The sequence below is a fragment of the Myodes glareolus genome, chromosome 27 (assembly GCF_982192425.1).
Source record: "Myodes glareolus chromosome 27, mMyoGla1.1, whole genome shotgun sequence".
Classification (NCBI taxonomy): Eukaryota; Metazoa; Chordata; class Mammalia; order Rodentia; family Cricetidae; genus Myodes; species Myodes glareolus.
The window spans coordinates 27,303,952-27,325,899 of NC_142052.1; the positions used below are offsets into that span (position 1 = coordinate 27,303,952).

Here is a 21,948-nt window from a genome sequence, read left to right on the forward strand (position 1 = left end):
TTTGTGTTCTTCCTACACAAAGAATTTGAAGTAGAGCCTAGACACATTCACTCCTAATCTCCTCCCAGGGCTATCAGCACACCTAAGGAACCTGGTTCAATAGGGGGATGCCAGGGGATCATCACTCTCCTATTTGATGGCTTCAGCCCCACTTTTTCCTGTTTATAGATGGAGCTCCCAATCCCTTTCAGGGGAGGGGCAGGTCGGGAATGGGTTCCCAGGCTACCTGTGGGGTTTCCTCTTTACAAAGCTTACATGAAACATCCTGCCTTCCTGACCTTAGATTGAAAACAGTATCACCTTTTTCAGAAGCAAGTCAGAGTCCAGAGGCCCTGGGGCTGTGAGCATGATTAGGAAGAACTCAGAGCAATCGATTGGTACTCCCTGGCTGCTGGGGCCATCTGAAAGGTAGGGGAGGGAGAGGGAGGAGGGGAGGCACAATCAAAGAGGGAACTGTTTCTTTTTATCAGGACAATGAAGCCAAGGAGGTGGATATGAAAGGAGAATATTCTTGAAATGGCAGGAAGTCAATGTCTAAATCTGGGGAAGCAGGTGCCCCCAGGCAGGGAGTAGCCTGCTCTACTCCACAGCCTCTGGGCCCCAGCAGGGCAGCTCTGAGGAACAACAATTAGACCAAACATTAATTACGGAATTAAGTATGTGTTAATCACCAAATACTTGACAATTTGTGTTTTAAGGAGCCATAATTAACCTGCAATTAGCCGTATTCCGTGCAGGTTACCATTGTGAGTGTACCTGCACTGTAGTCTCCCAGAAATAGTAAGTGCTACACGAAAGGACTGCAGAGGAAGGCTGAACTCTGAGAAAACATGTTTCAAAACTCTTAACTGTCCACCGAAGGCCACAGTAGACGGTCATATCCATGCCTGCCTTACCAAAGTGAGTTTTCCTTAACTACCTATTCTGATATTAAATAGGAAATCCTTGGGAATAGTTCGCTTTTCCATCTAAATTCATATTTACTGTGGGCTGGTGGTATAGCTTGCTGGGAAGGTTCATGGTTAGTGTGGTGCACCAGATCCTGGTCTACGGCACCACACCACAAACACACAAAACACTAGTCCTCGTGTGACTGGTGTCCAAACTATCTGAGAAACTATCAGTGAATATATCTTAATGCTATTTCACAACTATATAAATCTATTCTCTTTCTGTGCTCTGGATAGACGCTCCAGCTCCTGTTAGAAAACAGATGTGTGTCCAGGGAGAACTCAGTCCTGTCTCCTTGGCAGAGGCTCTCACGGGCACTGTCTCCTGTAAATACTCAGGTCTTCGGGTTTGGGGCCCGTAAATAACAGCTGAGAATACATCATTTGAATATCATTTCTCATATACTGTGTCCTCCCAAGGAAATATGATATGCATATATAATAACACAGCTTCTTCAGTATTTTCAAATTAGATCTATTAGCCATCATAAGTCAGGTTCATATCTTCCGTCAAGGACAGGACTCTATATAGAGAAAACTGTATGAGATTTTTCATCCAAAGCAAATGACCCCACCTCCATGATTCATATTTGTATGTAGTGATATTTCATTTGTATTTTAATAAATAAAGCTCGCCTGAAGATCAGAGAGTAAAACAGCCGCACTGGTCAGCCTTACAGAAGAGGCAGTGGTGGCACACACCTTTAATCCCAGTAGCCACACTAGTTTGCAATAGAAACCAGGCAGTAGTGGTGCACGCCTTTATACCCAGAACTAGAGAGGAATATAGAATTGGAGGAGACAGCTCTCACACACTCTCATTCTGAAATTCCTAGAGGCAAGATCGCCATTTAGGACTGCGGTAGAGGCAAGAGCCAGTGACTGGCTGTTTTGCTTTTCCGACCTTCAGGTTGAACCCTAATATCTGTCTCTGGGTTTTTATTAATCATGCTACACTTACAAGAGCATTGAAAAACAACCACCATCTGTCCTATGTGTGCTGGTCTGTAGCTCACGGAAGTCCCGTGACCTGACCGTTGCACTGACCGCTGTTGACCTGTCTCCTATCTGTCTCCCCTCCACTTTGGATGACGCCTTGGGCGAGGAAGTGGGATGAAGGCTATGCTGGGTGGTGGTTTCCCTTTATTCCATCTCTGTCCATACAGCTGACTCTCTTGCAAGTAGACAAGATAATGCAAGTCTTGATGGTGGCTTTAAGGCTGATGGTTCCATGTTTACTTATGTTTCCTGCTGAGTTCTCCTGTATCATCTGGGATGTGCTATTTATTAAATAGTATATGTTGATATTAGGGCACTGGCTTTGGATGCTTACTGCCCCTCAGCAGAAAAGGGGCAACTATGAGGGAGGGGTAGCCCCGCTTTATGCCTTTGAGATGGCAAATGCCAGTGTATTAAAGAATTACTGGAAAGCCGTCAGTGCAAAGGATGACACGATTCCTAATGATGCAGCTGGTGAAACACTAGTGTCCAAAGTACTAGCATCAGAAGGCAGGGGGCCCTTGGGAAGGGATCAGGTTGTGAGGATGGTGTTCCCAGGATGGAGTTAGTGCCCTTAGTAGAAAGGCCTCTGGTCTGGGATTCCCACATTTCAACAAATCAGTGTGTGTGTTTAGGCCACCCAGGTGATGGCTTTGGGTTATTGCGGCTCAGTAGGGTATGAAAGCCATGGCCCGCATAAACCCTAAGCTATGAGAGCCGTGCTCTGATCATCGCTGGCAAATCGCTCACTCTTTAATAACGTAAGTGAAAGAGCAAGAATGAAGGGCCTTGCGGCTTGGGTTGGGGCCATAATTGGGAAGGCAAAGTATTTTTCCAGTAGCTGCTCAAGAAAGAAGAATGCGCTGAAAATGACCATAGTCTGCTAAATAGAACCATCCTACTGCAATGTAGTTGAGTATCCGAAGATTGGTCAAAATTAAGCCATTCATTAAATATGCACGCTTCTTTAACAAGGTCTAAAAAAGACAAAAGAGAAATTTTAACCTTGACTGTGGTCAACATCGTACCAAACCATGATGAAAGGTCTTATGAAAACAGGCTCTGTGATTTAGGAGGGTAGAGCTGTGACCAAAAGTGAAGGACATTAGGACAAAGGCAGGCCGAAGAAACCCAAAGGCAGCACAGTATTGTAGGTGTTCTGAGCTGGGGATGAGCCTGGAGTGTGTTCCACAGGAAGGAGGAAGAATGCCCAAGAAACATTTTCCTGCTCTGAGAGGGTCCCACTCCCATGCTTTAATACACAGTGACAAGGACACCCTGAACCCTTGCCCAGCCAACCCACGGACTTGGCTTGCTGTTTAAACCCTCAAGGGAGGAAACCCTGCCCCCAAAATTCACATTTGAAAATTATATTACTAACTGGTCACTAGTACATTTATATAAAAATAAGGTATTCATTAAATAGAATTATTTTCCTTGAGGAAAAACTAGTCTTTTTATGAGGAAAACAACACAAATGGAGAAAATTTATAACATGATAATGCAAAAAAAAAGGGAAAAATCACTTTGTTATTCTATTAGTTAGGGAGGTGACACATTTTATGCATTTGTTTCATAACACATTTGGTCTTTATTAGATATTTCTAATATAAGCGTGAAATTAAATACATTGCTTTATACTTGTTTCATTAATTGTCTAACAGAAGGTTAAGTATATCATTAAATAATCTAAAACTTTTTTCTTTTAGAAAATTTTGTGTGTATGAGTGCTTTGTCTGCATGCATGTATGTGTATAACAAGAGGTTAGAAGAATGTGCCAGATGCCTTAGAGCTGGGTGAAGGATGGCTGGTATGGATATCACAGGCTCAGGTCTTTTGCAAGAGCAGCTGTTGTCTGCTGAGCCATCGCTCCAGACCATAATATTATTCCCATTGGTTCCTAAACAAACTTTTGTGTTGAGGTAGTATAAATTAACAAACCCTCTATTACTGGAAACAATACTACTTCTGATTTTGCTACTGTATATATTCTTGTTCTTATGGTTAATTATTTGCAATCAGTCTCCATTATGTCTTTAGGGGAAATTCTTAGCAGTAGATAAATTTAGGTGCAATAAATTTAAAATCCTTTAAAACTTATGGCCAAAGTACAATCTAAAAAGAGTTGAATCAGGTACCTGTGGAATAAGAGTGCTTTCTCCATGTTTTAATTCCCACAAACATTTATCATTCATTAAATATCAGATATTATTTCAGGTACTGGGGTATACGGATGAGTTGAAAAAGGAATTTATAACCAACCCATTCATTACCAGTGTCAGCTGTGGGTAGAGAAGTTGGGCTTGAAGGATCCTGACTGTTAAACCATAACACACTGACTAATAGACTGTCAAAAACTGCTTGTGGTAATTTGAAAGAAAATGGCCCCAACAGGTTCATGTGTTTGAATACTTAACCCCCATCAGTAGAACTGTTTGGTAAGGATAAGCAGGTGTGGCCTTGTTGGAGGAGATGTGTCTGAAGCTTGGAGGTTTCAGAACAACCAAGTTATTCCCAGTGTCTTACGTTATGCCTCCTGGTTCTGTCTCAAGTTGTAAGCACTTAGCTATTGCTCCAGGATCATCCCGACCTGCCTGCTACCATGCTCCCTACTATGGCAGCCACGGATTCACCCTAGGAAACTGTAATCCCACATAAACACTTTCTTGAATGAGTGGCTTTTGTCATGGTGTCTTATGATAGCCATAGAGAAGTAACTAAGACAGAAGTTACTGGTTTTTTTCTTCAAACAATATCAGCCTGGACAAACAGATTTATGTTTTTGTTTTGCTCACATAATCATGAGATTCCTTTTCAAAGATAGCCTGGGCCAGGAATCTGGGATCACATCTTTGATCCCAGCACTTGGGAGGCAGAGGCAGGCAGATCTCTGTGAGTTCGAGACCAGCCTGGTCTATAGAGTGAGTTCCAGGAAAGCTAGGATGGTTACAGAATGAAACCCTTTCTCGAAAAACTAGACCAAACCAACCAAACAAAAAAGCCTGGGTCCCACTTGTTACGACATTACAAACCTTCTTACACATTCTTTGATGATACTAACAGAAACACCACTTAGAACTGTAGAAATAAGAAGACGATTTAAGACATGAAGTGGTAAGAAAGTGCATACCTGGTAAAAGTTGGGCCAGAAGGTGCTGATGGCCAGTTCTGCCCTGTGCCATGTGCGGGTTGGGTCTCCAGACATATTCCAGATAGGGTTCCCCAGTGGTCCATTATTCACCTTCACATAGACACTTAGCAACCCAGGGGCAGAGTTACTCTTACTGGACACAAAGTAGTGAAAATCGATGCAGTGGGTGTCATTTTCCTTAAGCTGGGGCAAGAGCAGGTGAGCCCTCTGGCCCTCAGGTTTCCTGGAAGCATTCACCAGCATGAAGGAGCCTGTGGAAGCAAAATCAGAGTGTCACAAACCAAATCAGCATCTTCTGGGTGCTCTCTGAAAAGCCACTATCATTTATATGAACTGGCAATGTCATTACACATATTTCACTTAAGTTTAAAATAGAGAGAGGGTGTGTCTTTCTGCATAGCACAGGCTAGCCTTAAATTCATGAACCTCCTGCCTCAGACTTGTGGACACTGGGATTATGGTTGCACGCAACTGTAACTGGTATGTTTAAAACTCCAATTTCTTTCATACCTTTTTGGTTTGCTATCTGCTGCTTCTAGCAATCCCCAACACGTTAACAAAGTCAATGACAAAAACTACCCTACAGATGACTGCAATGAGCCTGTTAGATACCAAACACGGTCTAGGCCATTCATAGGCCGGCTGCAGTCAGCTGGGCAGTCACTAGCCACTTGCATTTATTTATATTCAAGTCAATTAAAACCTTATGGCAGTAAAATCATTTAGTTCCTCAGTCATGCCAGCCTCACTTCAAGTGTCCAGTGACCACATATGACTACTTTGTCGCTGCCCTGCACAAAACCACCTCATTTTCTTCAAAAGTTGCATGGGGCAGCCCTAACCTAGTTATACAGTCACTTGTCAACCAAGGCTGAGCTGACCAGCCAGGGGAGCATAACAAGGTGGTATCTCCAAAGAGGAAGCAAAGAGAAAGCAAATGAACACAGTGTGTGTGCATGTGTAGCTCTGTGTGTGTGTGTGTGTGTGTGTGTGTGTGTGTGTGTGTGTAACAATAATTAAAGAAGAAAAGTTCATGGATTTGGGAGGGAGTGGGTAGAATGTGAGAGGAGATAGAGGAGGGACCGTGGAACAGAAATGTTATCAATAACATACTCAAATATGAAACTCTAACTTTTTTTAAAAAACCCATAATTATTAAAGTACCATGTAGATACTTCATGCTATCTAGCTCCTCTGTGCCTATGATACGAATGATCCCCCTCACCAGAAAATACCCACTGTATATAGTGCCCGTCTGCCTGTCATTTCATAGCCACCTAGATCACCAGGGTGCCCACAGAAAGCACAAAGTGTTTATAATGCAGGGTTGGGAGGTAGCTACGATTTCAAGACTCCATACTCACTGCGGCTTTTGGAACATATCTCTGCCATAGGCAGGGGGCTGCTGCACACAAGTGATTCTAATTCTTACAGTCCTTTCTCCTTTTTATCCCTGTTTCAGTCAGAATATGGTCTCTTTGGTTACAGGGTATGCTTCTGAAAAAAAGATTCGAGCAGTGACACCCCATAATACTACAGCAGCACCTGCAGCTCCTGTCTCTTTTCTCTCTTTTTTGCACGACATCAATACTCTGATGTGAACAGGAGCAAATTTCTCAACTAGATGTGAGTCTGAAGCAATGCATGGTGTCATTAAATTCAGCCAACAGTCCTGCAAAAGGGCCACATCCTGCCTGTATACAAGGAAGAATAGAGCCAAATTTCATGGTGTCAGGAGACATCCCTGTTACTTGGTTAATCTATCCTGGAAACTTTTAAGAGCAGACTAGAGAACTGTGAAGCTTCTTGCTCCTTTCCTGAATGTTCAAATGGGGGTGGGGGATGACCGAAAAGGAAGGCACACCCCTGGTTCAGATCTCTGGTTGACAGGAAGAAGTCACCATTTGAAGGTCCTTCAACAATAGAGAGTGAGCTGCAGCCCTCGAGTTTACAGTGAAGGAGGGAGCCAGATTCTGTACCAGGCAGCCCAGCACATGTATCTGGCTACAAATACCCCAGGTTTGGGATGATCTCTCAGTCCTGTCTCAACACAGCGTTATGTAGAAGCAGTGTCGCAGGTCTCGGGCATTATGTGTGGTGTTGGTAACGCTTCTGACTACACAGTCATCCTCTTTGCCTTGCCTTCACCCCCAGGACACACTCGTATTCCCACTCACCCCAGGCATGGGCAAACTCTTCTTTCTCTGGATAGTCTAATAACAAATCAGTCCACTGCCATAAACCCCAAAGCTTTTTCAAGAGAACGTCTCGGTATGAGCATCTGAGGGGTCCTATCTTCTCTCTGCAGTGCCTACAGCTTAAGACAAAGCTTGCCACAAAAGCTCACCATACCCCGATAACACAACTCTTGTGACTGTGTTTCTCCCACCCTCCTGTGCACGTGGCTCCACAGAGTATCTGCAGTTGTCCGCCATTCATGTTTGCTTTTACCCCTCCTACTCTTCTGCCAATTCACCTAAATAGAAACCTGAAAGCTTTTCTCGACACTAGAGAAATATCGATGTTGAGACATTACAACTCAATTGGTTTTACCCTTACGTTCTTGGGGAAGGGCATCTTCATTTTCAGAATGTGGCCATCAGGACTTAACTGAACTTTCAAGGATAAAAGGTGACCTACATCTGCATATATGTTTCCTGACAGCCATGCATCCCAGACATCCGGTAAGTTTATAGAAGCTAGGGGGAGCACTTGTGTTCAGCGAGGTCTAGCAGTTCAAAGCCCGCAGGAAGGTCATTGCTGTGTATGTAGGAATCCCAGGAGGGGAGAAGAGGTGGCTTTTAATTATTTGAATGTATCACCTCTCTGCTATCAAAGCAAAGTCAACTCACCAGCCAATGTTTAAATATCTAAAGCATTCAATTCTAGACTATTATATGTTTTCTTAAAAAAAAATAACCCTATATACCGAATATTTAATTTTTACTTCCACTTTAATGTTTTGACTGAGCGGAGCTGTGTTTGTGAAGGGTACTCAGGTCTCCCTCTGTAGTTCCTCCACTTCCCTTCCCCCACAAAAGGCACTACAATTGCGCAAATCATAAATAAAGATATAATAATCCAAATGAACACGGAGATTCTGTTTGTGTTCAGATGACAATACTCCCTTAAGTCATAAGTATATAAGCAAACAATGCGACATTGCAGACAAATCAAGGACACTCAAGGGAGCCAGCTTCAAACTGAGCAGTCTTTGGAAGGTTTTTAGGAACAAAAACTCTCTTCTGAGAGCATGCAACGTTCCCATTCTTGAATCTTTGGGTGAATTAAATTTAGCTTAATCATACCCACTGGCAAACGGTCCTGATTAGTTTATCTTCCGCCATTGTTTGTGACGGTGGTGATAGCCACACAGGGTTAGCTGTTCCTCTGTACCCCATCATTAAAATTTGCATTGGTGTGGAGGAAACTCTAGATAGAAAACAGATCTGAGCAACTGAAAACTCTCATCTGCCAGGAGAGAAGCCATTCGAGTGACAAAAGATGGGCGGTTCTCTGTCGCCCAGCCTGTGCTACTCAGGGCTTAGGCTGACAAGGAATCCCATTATGAAGCCTACCTTCCCATCAGCCACTGTGCCTCCTTTTCTCCTCTTGCCTTCAATTTTGTGAGTGTAGAATTAAAACAAACAAACACCCCCCCCCAAAATATAAATTCTGTTGTTGTCATGTACCCTGACTCTAGAGGTCGAGCCATCAGGGGACTGAAGAGACACAACCCGCCGTGACAACGGAATTCACTGCGGTAACGGTTTTCAAACCATCTACAACGGAGCAGTTTCCTTAGAAAAGCGAAAATTTCAGTACATCTCAGCCAAATTTATGCAAACTGCCATAAACTAAGTTGCTAGGAAAATGGAATGAAAAGACACAATATATAAATAGTGGGTTCATTTTTATTATAGGAAAATAACACAAAATTTCTCTCTCTGATCCTATGAACATTTTCTCAAAACTTACCGTCGATTTCTGTGCTGGCTGCACGCAGGCCAGGGTCTAAGGAACTGTGGGCCAGCTCTGAGCCACACAGTCCTCTAGGAAGGGTTGATTAAACATAACAACAAAAGAACCAAGCCATATTGGGTCCAGGTACTGCCTAGCGCCTCCAGCATACACTGAGATCCCTGGATGCGCCAGCCCCTTAGACAAATGACAGATTATTTGCACTGAACGTATGAAACCATGCACTTTACATGAGTTCTAGATGACTTGCAACACATACTATAATGTAAGTGTCACTTGCAGTAGCATTTGGAATGATGACTCGAAGAATGTGTATACATTCAGTATAGGTACAAATTCTTGACAGTCGTTTTCAAATACTCTGACTCTGTGGAAGTAGAACGGTCTACAGAGGGCTGACTATACATTTTTTTTTGCTCCACAGAAGATGGTTTCAAACAATGTGGTAAATTTCTTTGGCTTGTTCACTCAAAGAGAACAGTTCTAGAAGGCCGATGGTTTCCAAGACAAAAGTCACTGAGGAGCACCAGGAGACAGGAGGACAAAGGAAAGACAGAGATCAACAGGGCGGCTGAGAAGGCCTCTGGAGACCCTCAATACAGAAGAGAGCTGGGGTTAAGGTCACAAGAAAACACACAAGCAGCAGGATCTGCTGTGTAGGATGACCATGAATACAAGCAAATACCCAGGGAAGGAGAAGGCAGGGAGGAGAGAATCGGACCTGCATGCTTGGGCCTGAAGCTGACCAGAGTTAAATCTCACGGCAATGAACAAAGGCAACCAAGCTGAGTGCATGCAGCACGACGGCCTGGGCATGGCTGACAGACACAGGGGAGCTCAATATTCTTGCCTTCATGCTCCAGAGGCAACGCTACAAATGTCATAGTCTTCAAATGTTTAGCTGATAAACTTTTCAGTACAAACCATGCTAAACACTGCCATCCAGCATCCGTGTGAGATGTCTACATGTATACATGTGCACATACAGACCTACAACATTCGTGGAAATATTTGTCACTTACACTCCCCTCCCCACCTGAGACAGGGTTTCTCTGTAGTTTTGGAGCCTGTCCTGGAACTCACCCTGTAGACCAGGCTGGTCTCGAACTCATGGAGATTCACCTGCCTCTGCCTCCTGAATGCTGGGATTACAGGCGTGCATCACCTGCACTTACACTTGCACTTGCTTTTCAATTAGCTTTCAGTATACAATCTAAATGAACTCATGCTGGCTAATTGATTCACAGCCACTAAACGGTTAAAGACCAGATTGCAATCCCTCCTGGTCAGCCAGTCCCAAAAGCACCAAGGATGCAAGCTTTTCCAGCGCTCCTTTAGAGTTTCACCTCTTCCTAAGTGTGGAAACACCCAAATACAGCCTCTCCTGCTCCCTCAGCCAGCCCTGGCAAGACTGCCATTTATGTCTCCTCTGGTGAGAGCGCCTACAAGCTGAAGACGAAAAGCTTCTTGGGAAAAAAAAAAAAATCAGCGATCTGAGGGAGTGATCTCAGGGAGCGGGCTGAGGCAGCAAAGGTCTCAAGGGGCAGAGCATCCACACGCCAGTAGCCAGCAGCACTTCCAAGGCACCCCGGAGCACCCTGGCATCTGTGGAAAGCGGCGTCTTCACAGCCTGCTTCGCAGTTGGCATTCTCCACACCGTGCGCCCTTGTTACACTGCTGCCTCCTTTCCGCCCTTTGCAAGTATTCGCCCTCCTGCAAACACGAAATATTTCTTTTGCAGCCGCCAGGAAACAAACAAAACATGAATATAAAGTTTCTCCGTTCAGGCAAAGAACACAAAATCCTTTCAAGTATTCTTCTCTTGGCATTCTTCGTATGTTCTTAACAGCTACTGACCAAAAGCATGGTTAACTGCATGCTTTGGTAACTGTATGTGTCTGTCAGTGTGTGTCTCTGTGTGTGAGTGTCAGTGTGTGTCTGTGTGTGTGAGTGTCAGTATGTGTCTATGTGTGTGAGGGTCAATGTGTGTCTGTGTGTGTGTCAGTGTGTATGTTAGTGTGTGTCTGCATGTGTCAGTGTGTCTATGTGTGTCAATGTCTGTGTGTGTGTGTCAGTATGTGTCTGCGTGTGTGTCAGTGTTTGTGAGTATGTGTGTATGCAGGCACGCGTGCTACATCTGCACTGCTCTGGTGAAATTACATGGGAGGAAAATGGATGGTGAGCGGCAACACTTCCTGCTCCAGTGTGTGTCGTCCCTGGGATCGAAGCTGACAGAATTATCCCGAGGCGGCCATTCTTCAGTCACAACAGCTACTATAGAGCAGTGGGCATGCTGTTCTTTCTGAGGGAATTCCGCATCCATCTAGCTTCTCACTACAGTTGCTTCCAGGAAGTTCTCCAAAGGTTCGTGTGTTGAGGCCTTGGTGTCCAGGCTGGCACTGTGGGCAGGGGGTGGGGTCTAGTGAGGGGGCTTGAGGTCACTGGAGGCATGTCCTTGAAGGCAACTGGGAGGCCCAGGTCGCTTCACCTCCTTCAACCCCCCCTGGAGGAAGAAAGTGGTTTTGTTCGGCTACATGTTCACTGCACACTGTAATCCCCTGCTTGGAGAAATGCGGCCAACTCATTATAGACTGAGGTCTCCAAACTATATGCAGAGTAAACCTTTTCTCATTACAAGGTGAGTATTGAAGGGATTTGTTACAGCATTGGCAAGCTGACTGATACAGTATGGTCAACCTAACATGAAAAGTCCATGCACCTTAAGGGGGGAAGGCATTTTCTATGAAACAATTGTATCAAACACCCCACAGATATTCAGTTTTCTTTTTTAAAGACTATTTTCTAGACAAGGTTTCTCTGTGTAACATTCCTGACCATCCTGGAACTCCCTCTAAAGACTAGGCTGGCCTTGAACTCACCACCCAGCAAGGTATTTAATTCTCAATGCAGGGATTCACAGGACAGCTGGCTAGCTATCTTTGTTATGATTCATAAAACCCCGAGCTGTGCACAATTCTTTGACCACCACCAGTCCCCTTAGCCACAGCAGGATTTCCTGGATGCCTAGAGTGTGCTAGGTTTTGAGAAGCACAAGCAGTGAACCGACCCTGTCTGTCCGATGGCCATCAAGAACTTGACGCCTCAGTGGCAAACCATGTTTCCAGTGCTTCATATCCAGCACACAAAGAGTCTACACTACCACAGGGGCAGTAACAAGATCCCCCAATTTGGTCCATATTTACATATGTGGCAGGTGAAATTGCTGCACAAAAATAACAGCTTCGGGGCTGTCAGCCGCTCTTTAAAAGGAATCTGAGAGCCAGTTGCCATGAGAGATGGAGCAGCGTTTAACGGGCTCATGGGAAGGGAAGAAGTTCTGGAAATTCCATCTGGACAAGCCACGGGGTCATCTTTTATGTGAGAGGTGAGGCTTTAATGAGAACTAGATTGGATTTTATTGTGTCATTTAGACAAACTGCTTCAGTGGCTCAGCTGGAAAAAAATACAAGGCGTGTGGCTTCATAATTTATAAGTGTGGAAACAAACCCCGAGTAAAACAAACAAAACCTTTAAACTACCCAAGGAAGCTAATGACTGTATCTCAGGCACGAGCCTCCGGTACAACAATCGGGTACTGACAGGTAGGCTATTTAGAACATTTGTAAGAGACTGCTTAATTTCCCATACGTCAAGCATTTTATTGATTGACATCTTTGGAAATGAGCTCTGTTTTGTTCTAAGTCTCTGAATGACACGAACCGTCACAATATAAGCTTCCACTCATTTCGCCCAATCAATGTTGACTCAGAAACTCCTTCCCTCCCTCCCTCCCTCCTTCCCTCTCCCCTCTTCCCTTGGTGCCATGTGTAGTCTCGATGACCATCTACCAGCTAAAATATGACTTCCCTTAACAAATAACTGTACAGTAGGCTTTTATGTACAATGCAGACCAAACTTAAAATTTTAACAAATACACTATCTTCGACATTTCTAGCTTAACAAACAGTGGCTTAAAAGAAGCTCCCTAAGTTTTTCTCCTAAAAATGCAAAAGATTCTACCCACATCCCAGAGCAAAGCTCCTATGTCCCCCAAAGAGGAAACCAAGACATTTCATTGGCCTGGGTTGGGACAAAACCAAGGATTCGCAAGCACGATCAAAGGACGGGAAGAAGAAATTATCCAAACTCAACAATGCAAGGTAGGTGTGGTGGTGAGTGCTTGCCTGCGATAACAACTCTCAAGTGGTGGGAGTAGGAAGATCTGGAGTTCAAGGCCGTCCTATGTTACATAGTGAATTCAAGGTCATCCTCTGTAGTGAGTTCAAGGTCATCCTCTATTACAAAATGAGTTCAAAGCCATCCTCTGCCACATAGTGAGTTCAAGGCCCTCCTCTACTATATTATGAGTTCAAATCCAGTTTAAGCTAGATAAAACTCTTTCTAACTTCTATTCTTCCTGAACCAGTCAAAAACAGAAATAAATAAGTAAATAAAAATAAAAATCACTTTACATTATCAGACAAAATTAAATCACTTTTATGCAAAGCTAGCAATACAACATTTAATATATGTTACCAAAAAGCATATACGGAATCTTTGAGAATAATTACTAAGAGACAGAATCAAGATACTAATAAAAATTAGTAACTCATATCAGAAGCCATTGGCATTAACAGAAACACAATTAAGGTTGAGAAACCTGGGACAATATTTCTCTTTACCATTTTACAAAATGTTTATATTACAGCAATTGTTTGGTATAATTTTAACATGAATACATTTTTTAATGTGAAGATTTCAATACCAGGTGTTTGTGAGTTGCTGGCAAGGCTCCTGCCAAGGTTGAGGAAGGAAATGAAAGCAAGGGCTTTCAACATCCCAACAATGACCACTGTGTCAGAGAAGTCCTCTATCCTTTTTGAGTAGCCAAGGCTTACTAGTCCTGTCACTGTGGGAGATTCCTTCCCAGCTGGAGTTTGTAAAATCAGAAATGGTTTGGGCAAGCAAAATATTCATCACCGTGCTGGGAGAGCGAGAGACAGAGTGAGGAGGCGTCCCCTTCCCTCAACCACCTCTGTATTTTGATTCAAATACTCACTGTATGGTCTAGTACAAAGTAGAGATGTACAGTTTGGCCTTGGTCCTGTTTTTGTCTGTTTGTTTAAAAATCTAAATGTGTTTGAGCTTGGTCTGGAAAGATGAGAAATCCTCCTAGCAAAAGCAAGGCTATCCTGAAGCTATCCTCAACCCCCTAGTGGATGGAACAACCCTTGCACAGGGGCCGCATATCAGATATCCTGCATATCAGATACTTACATTACAATTCATAACAGTAGAAAAATTACAGATATGAAGTAGCAATGAACATAGTTCTATGGTTGGGGTCACCACAACATGAGGACCTGCATTAAAGGGTCGCAGCGTTCAGTAGATTGAGAACCACTTCCTAATGGGAAACACGTGTGTTGTTCCTGTTGGCTATAAACTTCCTGAAACACTGATTCCTGAGAAATCAGAATTTCCCCAGGGGTTTCATGCTAGGAGAAGAAAAAAGCTAAAGTCTGACGTGGACCAGGGAAGGAACTTGTTTCTGGGGAGAGGTTTCAGACAGTTCTCACAAGTACCAGAGATCACTGCAGCAAAGACGGGAGCAGGACTGGGATTGCTCAGTGGTGAGGGGGATGACATCTTTCCCCCAGACCACGGTTTCTTAGGTAGACTAAGTTATACTCTTCTCTTGCTATTTAAACCTAACTGTCGGGGCTGTAGAGATGCCCAGGGGTTAAGTGTCATGACTCTTCCAGAGGACCAGCAAGAAGTGAGGTAGCTCACACCAACCTGTAACTCCAGCTCCAGGAAACCTGATGTCCTCTGGCCTCTGCGGGTACCTACACCCTTGTGTGTGTTAATACACAAGACACAGAATGCCCATAAAATATAAATAAACAGTTCTTAAAATACAAAAGATAAACCTAGACCTCACCTCCAAGATGGCTTCTCTTTAGTTGTTCGTTTTTCCCAATGCAGCCACACTGAATAAAGCCCCTGTCTCTGCTTTGCACTATGAGCTGTTTCTTTAATTAGCCTATGGAGGACAGGTGGCCAAGCCTAGCGTGTTAGGGCTGCCAGGTCCAGTGTTCGACCCTAACAATGCAGCAACAGATGGGACAACTGAACACCTACGTCAAGGTCATTTCTCACCCATGAACTTATGCGTGTCAATGCAATTACATAGGCTCTGATCAGCCAGCCGGCTTCCTTCAGCCTAGTAAGGTTGGTCATATAACGAGGCATACTGTGTTTAGATGTCTCTCCATTATCTTAAACACAAGCTTTAAATTTAAATAGTCATTCTCAATATAACTTATGAAAAAAGTCTCTGACCATGACTGAAATATTGAAGTGTTTCCAAGTCTGCTGAATTTTAAATGTATATGTGTTTTATTATAGGAGTAAAGTTCTATAACAGCCAGTGGTCATGGTGAAAGACGCTAATTTTACTCACAGAACTAATTGTTAAGAACGTTGAAAGGGTAAAGAGGTAAATACAGCGTTGAGGTCAGTCTATACCCTCATTTAGTCCACCTCATATGAAACACTAGTCATTTCGGAACCTTGCCCTGAGAACATCATTTTATACGCAGCCTTTGATGCCATTTGGGAAACATCGGGCACAAGAATGGTGCCACCCACCCAGGACCACCTGTAAGACACTGACCGATTAGCAGCCCACTCCTGGGAGTCTTCCGAAGACACCAGTTGGAGACAATCTGGGTGATAAACTACAGCATTCATACAAATACCATCTCTATTCATGAACATTTGGAACACTTTGTTAATCAAAATTTTAAATGTTAATCAAGTTCTTTGAAAAAGCTGCCAGTGTCAGCTGAGTTGTGGGTCCACTGTCAGTGAAGATGCGTTGCAGGAAACTAGTGTGTGCTTCTTAGGGTAGGAAACTGGACATGCAAATCACAAGATACATTGAAAGGACCTGACTTTGCAAACTCCATTTTAAAGAAGGGGCTTTGTTGTGGGATGTTCTTCTGTATATGTGCTGCTTTTATTGGTTAATGAATAAAAAACACTGCTTTGGCCTGTGATAGGGTAGAATAGAGCTAGGCAGGGAAAACTAAACTGAATGCTGGGAGAAAAAAAGGCAAAGTCAAGGAGAACCCACGTAGCCCACTGGAGACAGACGCCAGAACTTTACACAGTAAGCCACAGCCTCATGGTGATACACAGATTAATGGAGATGGGTTAATGTAAGATATGACTTAGCCAAAAACATGCTTAAGCTATTGGCCAAACAGTATTGGCAAATAATATGGTTTCTGTGTGATTATTTCGGGACTGAGCAGTCAAAAATAAACAAGCAGCCTCCTCCAACAGGGCTTCATCTTAAGCCACATAATGATCTTGGGGATGGGCTATCTCAGCTCCAGAAATGTGCTGACATAGCAGAAATTCGAACAGAAATCCTAAAAATGGCCAATTAAGAAGACAGGGAGCAGGGCCATAAGATTTAAGGAGGTTCAGATGTTCTTGGAAGGCATCCTGTCCTTGAGGATACCTTGTCAGTTACTTATGGCTCTTTGTGCCCCCAAACTGACCAATGGGTTTAGAAACTACCTTATCTTATGTACTCCTCACCCAATCCCAAGACAACAGGACTCGAACTCCTCTGACTACAGCATTTCCTCTTTAAAAGTTTGCCCCTTCCCCAGGCTCAGGACTGCATTTCCCTCACCCACTGTGTTGGCGTGTTGAAGGTGTGATCTAAACTCGAGTTTGAATTAAAATCCCTCATGTAATTTGCATGGGAAATCAGGCTCCATGAATTCATTTGGGGGCCAGAAACTTGAGCATAACAATATTTGGAAATCTAGTTTGATATAAACTTTTTTGGGGGGTAGGGGGTTTTCTCTGTGTAACAGTCCTGGATGTCCTGGAACTCACTTCATAGATCAGGTTGGCCTGATCTACTCACTGAGATCCACCTGCCTCTGCTCCCAAGTTCTGGGATTAAAGGCATGCACCACCCCACTTGATATATGCTTTTCAACTCACCCAATAATGAGTTCATATCAATATATATTGCATAAATTATAAAGACAAACAAATGTGCTATGTTTACAGTCACATAAAGAGCAACTTCACAAAAAATGGAGAAAAGGAAATGTGAGACAGAATAACATTTAGAACTTTCCATAAATGGACTAGAGACGGAGAAGCTGGGGCTTTAGTGGTTTGGGTTTTGTTGTTTCTGTTTTTGCGAGGTGCAAGAATAAGGCATGTTACCAAAATGATATCCACTTGGGTCTACCCTGACATGTGTAATATTTTATGCATGGATGGGCAAGAAATTTGGAAGCAAGTTTTGTGTTTTCTGGTTCTCATGTTTCCTACCTTCCAACAATAAAGAAGACTAAATGGCCAGTTGGAGGTCCGGGCATAAGCCTGTGTCAGACTCACAGATACATTGCTACATCTCTCAGTCTGGTTGGAAACAGGGTCACTGTTATTGAGCCTGCTACTTCCTTGTTGTTCTTTCTTTTGTCTTTCTTTAGAATTCTAAAAACATCTTCTATTTCTAATGAAACCAGAAATTTTAAACCTCGCCATTCATGGCGTCCCATCCCCTCCAACTTTAGCATGTTTGACTTGATCTTTAGTTAGCGTCCACATGACAAAATGGTTAGCTGGCTCACATTTTCCATCTTGATCCCTTTCACTGCAGGACGCCCCCACCTGGGAACAAATGAATCCACATATAAACCAGTACTAAACTCGGGGAAGCTCTATGCACTAGTTTCAGGACAGTGAAGAACTGGACAGCCAGGTGGGAGGCAGGCTTGAGAGCTGTTCTCTGTTTACATATATGCCCTGCTTTTCTTTCTTTCCCTCTGTTTTAACTTTTGCCTCTGCTTTTTTTTAAATAGCAAAGTATTAACAATATAAAAACAGTTGTGATTCTTTTGGTCTCTGGTCCCTTTAAGAGACAAGCCATGCCCACTCCCAGTGACCTCTGACTTCTTGTCGCCATCTTTAATCTCTCTCTGTTCTCTCTCTTGGTGTGTGCACACGTGTCTCCTCTCTGTTTCTCTGTCTCTCTGTCTCTCCCTCCTTTAAGTAATAAATGTTCAGCTTTATGTCTATTTACTATGTCTTGTAAGTCTTTATCCGCCATCAGCTCACCCGCCTGCTTTGGTGACTCTCCCGGCCACATGGCAGGACCAGCCTGCTAGGGATGAGCCACCGCTCTACCACTGGGAATCTGCATGGCTCTGGCAGCCGTCTCTGGCTGCCTGGGGATCTTGGGCAGGCCGCTCGGGGCAGGCCAGGATTTTTTAGGAGTAGTAGTAGTAGTAGTAGAATAAAAATAAAATTTCCAAGGAAAAAAATCACTTTTTTCTGATTTTTAAACACCTACAAACCCAGAGAGCAGAAACTGCAGCAGCTTATTTCCCCAACCCCCCTTTTATACACGTATAAACCCATACTCATGAATGTGAAGTCTTCTTAAAGCTGTTCCCCTTTTTTTCTTTTTTCAAAGAATAATAAGCCAGTTCCGTGTTTTGTCTAGTCCACTCACCGGTAAGTAACAGGCTCAGACCACTCTCCCAGTCCATATGGACACAAAGACCCAGCAGGAAGATTTTTTATTATTCTTTTGTTGCTGATTGATACAAGGTTTGGAGATACAGCTCAATCTGGCCTGTAGACGTGGGGGCACCATGCTTCAGTCTTGTGAGTGCTAGGATTACACACTATCTGAAGAGCAGTTGGATATTTTCGATTAATACCTGCTACCACCAAGCACACCCTAATAGCCACCTTCGAAACACAATGGCTTTCTACTTTGGTACAAAAGACTCCTATGATTTAGGTCTCTGTGTTTCTAATCTTACAGTGTTTTATTTGGTTAATATTAAATAATTATACCAAACATGAAAGTAGCAACTTCTTTTTCATTAATGATAGCATTTCTGGTTTATAAGCACGGGGCCAGTTGTTTCAGCGAGCTGGCTACTGAATAGCGACAGGATTCTGAGCCCAGAAGTAGCTGTCTTCTAGCCCTGCCTATTCCAGCCCTGGCAGGCATCATGACTTCCTCTGTTTATTTCCTTTCTCCTTGATGTTGTTGTCAAGGGAACATCTATCGGGACAGTTGGGCAGCTTGGGCCATGTGCTGCTTACTCCACTGAGAACCTCATGTACATTCTTTTGTCTGGTCCCTTTAATAACTCACTGAGAAGAAAATTACCATCACTCTACATTCAGAAGGTTTTTTTTTTTTTAAAAAAAAATACTAGCCTGGGATCACACTAAAAACTAGAATTTTTAAAAATCTGATCTGTTTTTGACTTTAGCTATTCTGACAGGTGTAAGATGGTATCTCAAAGTGGTTTTGATTTGCATTTCCCTGATCGCCAAGGAGGTTGAGCATGACCTTAAGTGTCTTCTGGCCATTCGAAGTTCATCTGTTGTGAATTCTCTGTTAAGTTCAGTACCCCATTTTTTAATTGGGTTAATTAGAGTTTTAGTGCCTAGTTTCTTGAGTTCTTTGTATATTTTGGAGATCAGACCTTTGTCTGATGAGGGGTTGGTGAAGATCTTCTCCCAGTCAGAAGGCAGCCTTTTTGTCCTACTGACGGTGTCCTTTGCTTTACAGAAGCTTCTCAGTTTCAGTAGATCCCATTTATTCATTGTTTCTCTTATTGTCTGTGCTGCTGGGGTCCTACTTAGGAAGAGGCCTCCTGTGCCTATATCTTGTAGACTACTTCCCACTTTCTCTTCTATCAGGTTCAAAGTGGACGGATTAATGTTGATGTCTTTAATCCATTTGGACTTGATTTTTGTGCATGGTGATAGATATGGATCTACTTTCATTTTTTTACAGGTTGACATCCAGTTATGCCAGCACCATTTATTAAAGATGCTTTCCTTCTTCCATTGTATACCTTTAGCTCCCTTGTCGAAAATTAGGTGTTCATAAGTTTGTGGGTTAATATCTGGGTCTTCTATTCGATTCCATAGGTCGACTTCTCTGTTCTTATGCCAATACCAAGCTGTTTTCAATACTGTAGCTCTATAATAGAGTTTGAAGTCAGGGATGGTAATGCCTCCAGAAGTACTTTTATTGTATAAGATTGTTTTGGCTATCCTGGGTTTTTTGTTTTGCCATATAAACTTGATTATTGTTCTCTCAAGGTCTGTGAAGAAGTTTCAACGATAGCCTATGCTGGAGAGGATGTGGGGTGAGGGGAACACTCATCCATTGTTGGTGGAAATGCAAACTCGTGCAGCCACTGTGGAAATCAGTGTGGCGGTTTCTCAGGAAACTGGGAGTCAACCTCCCTCAGGACCCAGCAATTCCACTCTTGGGAATATACCCTAAAGATTCCCTAACATACTACAAAAGCATTTGTTCTACTATGTTCATAGCAGCACTATTTGTAATAGCCAGAACCTGGAAACAGCCTAGGTGCCCCTCAATAGAAGAATGGTTAAAAAAGGTGTGGAACATATACACATTAGAGTTTTACTCAGCGGTAAAAAACAATGACATCTTGAATTTTGCATGCAAATGGATGGACATAGAAAACGCTTTACTGAGTGAGGTAAGCCAGACCCAAAAAGAGGAACATGGTATGTATTCACTCATAAGTGGATTCTAACCATAATTAAAGGTCTTTGAGCCTATTATTCGTGATCCTAGAGAAGCTAAATAAGAAGATGAACCTGATGAAGATTATTTAGCTATCCACCAGGAGGTAGGAAATAGACAAGAGTCCCAGGTAACCTCGGGTGCATGGGGGGGTGGGAGGGTTGGTGGAGGGGGAGAGGGTTGGAGAGAAGGGAGTAGGGTAGGAACGGGGAAAGCTCGGTGGCCTGGGATGGGGGGGAGGGAGGAAGGATGAATATGGGATCAGGGAAGAATATATTTCAACTAAGGGAGTCATTTTAGGGTTTACAGGAGACTTGATTATAAATGGGATCCCAGGTCCAAGGAGAGATCCCCCAGATTGTTCTCTGGACAGAGGAGGGGGTGCCTGAATTGGCCGTGGCCCATAACCATACTGATGTGTATTTTGCTTATCACCATAGATCCTTCGTCTGGCGAAGGACGGCGATGCAGTCGGAGACCCACATTGGAGCATCGGACTGAGCCCCCCGAGGTCCAGATGAGGAGCGGAAGGAGGAAGAACATGAAAAACGAAATCAGTACTGCGAGGGATGCTGTCACCCACTGATACAGGGGAACGGATCTAATGAGAGTTTACCGGGGCCAGTTGGACTGGGACTGAACGAGGAGGTGATCTAACCAGATTCTCGGAATTTGGCCGGATTCTCTGACTGTGGCTGGCCCGAAGTCTTTCTGAAGGGCCATTGACTATGATACTGGGACCTGTTTCCTCTGCATATGCTGGATTTTGGGGATCCAGTCTGTTTGGACGCTCACCTTCCTGGACCTGGAGGGAGAGGGAGGGAACTGGGGCTTCCCACGGGGCAGGAAACCCTGACTGCCCTGGGGGACGGAGGGGGAGGAGGGGGGGGGGAGTGGGAGGGTGTTGGGAGGGGGGGCGGAGATGGGAACTTTTGTAATTTAATAAAATTTACTTAAAAAAAATCTGATCTGTTCGGTTCTAGGTTAAGTGTTTTAACTCTCTCTGTGTATACACACACACACACTCAAGATTTCCTCCTAGCTTTTTTCAGAATTGGATAGCCTGTGGCCATAGTCACTGTGGGGGAAATCCAAAGTAACAAATAACAATGGAAACACACCCCCAAAGTTTTTAGGGTCACCTTCAGTTATCAATTAACACTCTAGACAAAAGAAAACAAAACCCCACTACATTTTCCAATTATACAGACTTCTCTTATTTCCAAAACAAAAT

General features: G+C 43.5%; 1 protein-coding gene across 5 annotated transcripts in view; it reads right to left on the minus strand.

The window, feature by feature from the left end:
- Positions 1–21,948, minus strand: part of Ptprm (protein tyrosine phosphatase receptor type M) — a 698,333-nt gene that overhangs the window by 424,080 nt on the left and 252,305 nt on the right. For all 5 annotated transcript variants that reach the window (XM_087902425.1, XM_087902421.1, XM_087902423.1 and 2 more), the window contains exon 3: positions 5,081–5,352. In XM_087902425.1, coding sequence (XP_087758551.1) covers positions 5,081–5,352 — 272 coding nt within the window. The remainder of the gene's footprint in view (positions 1–5,080; positions 5,353–21,948) is intronic.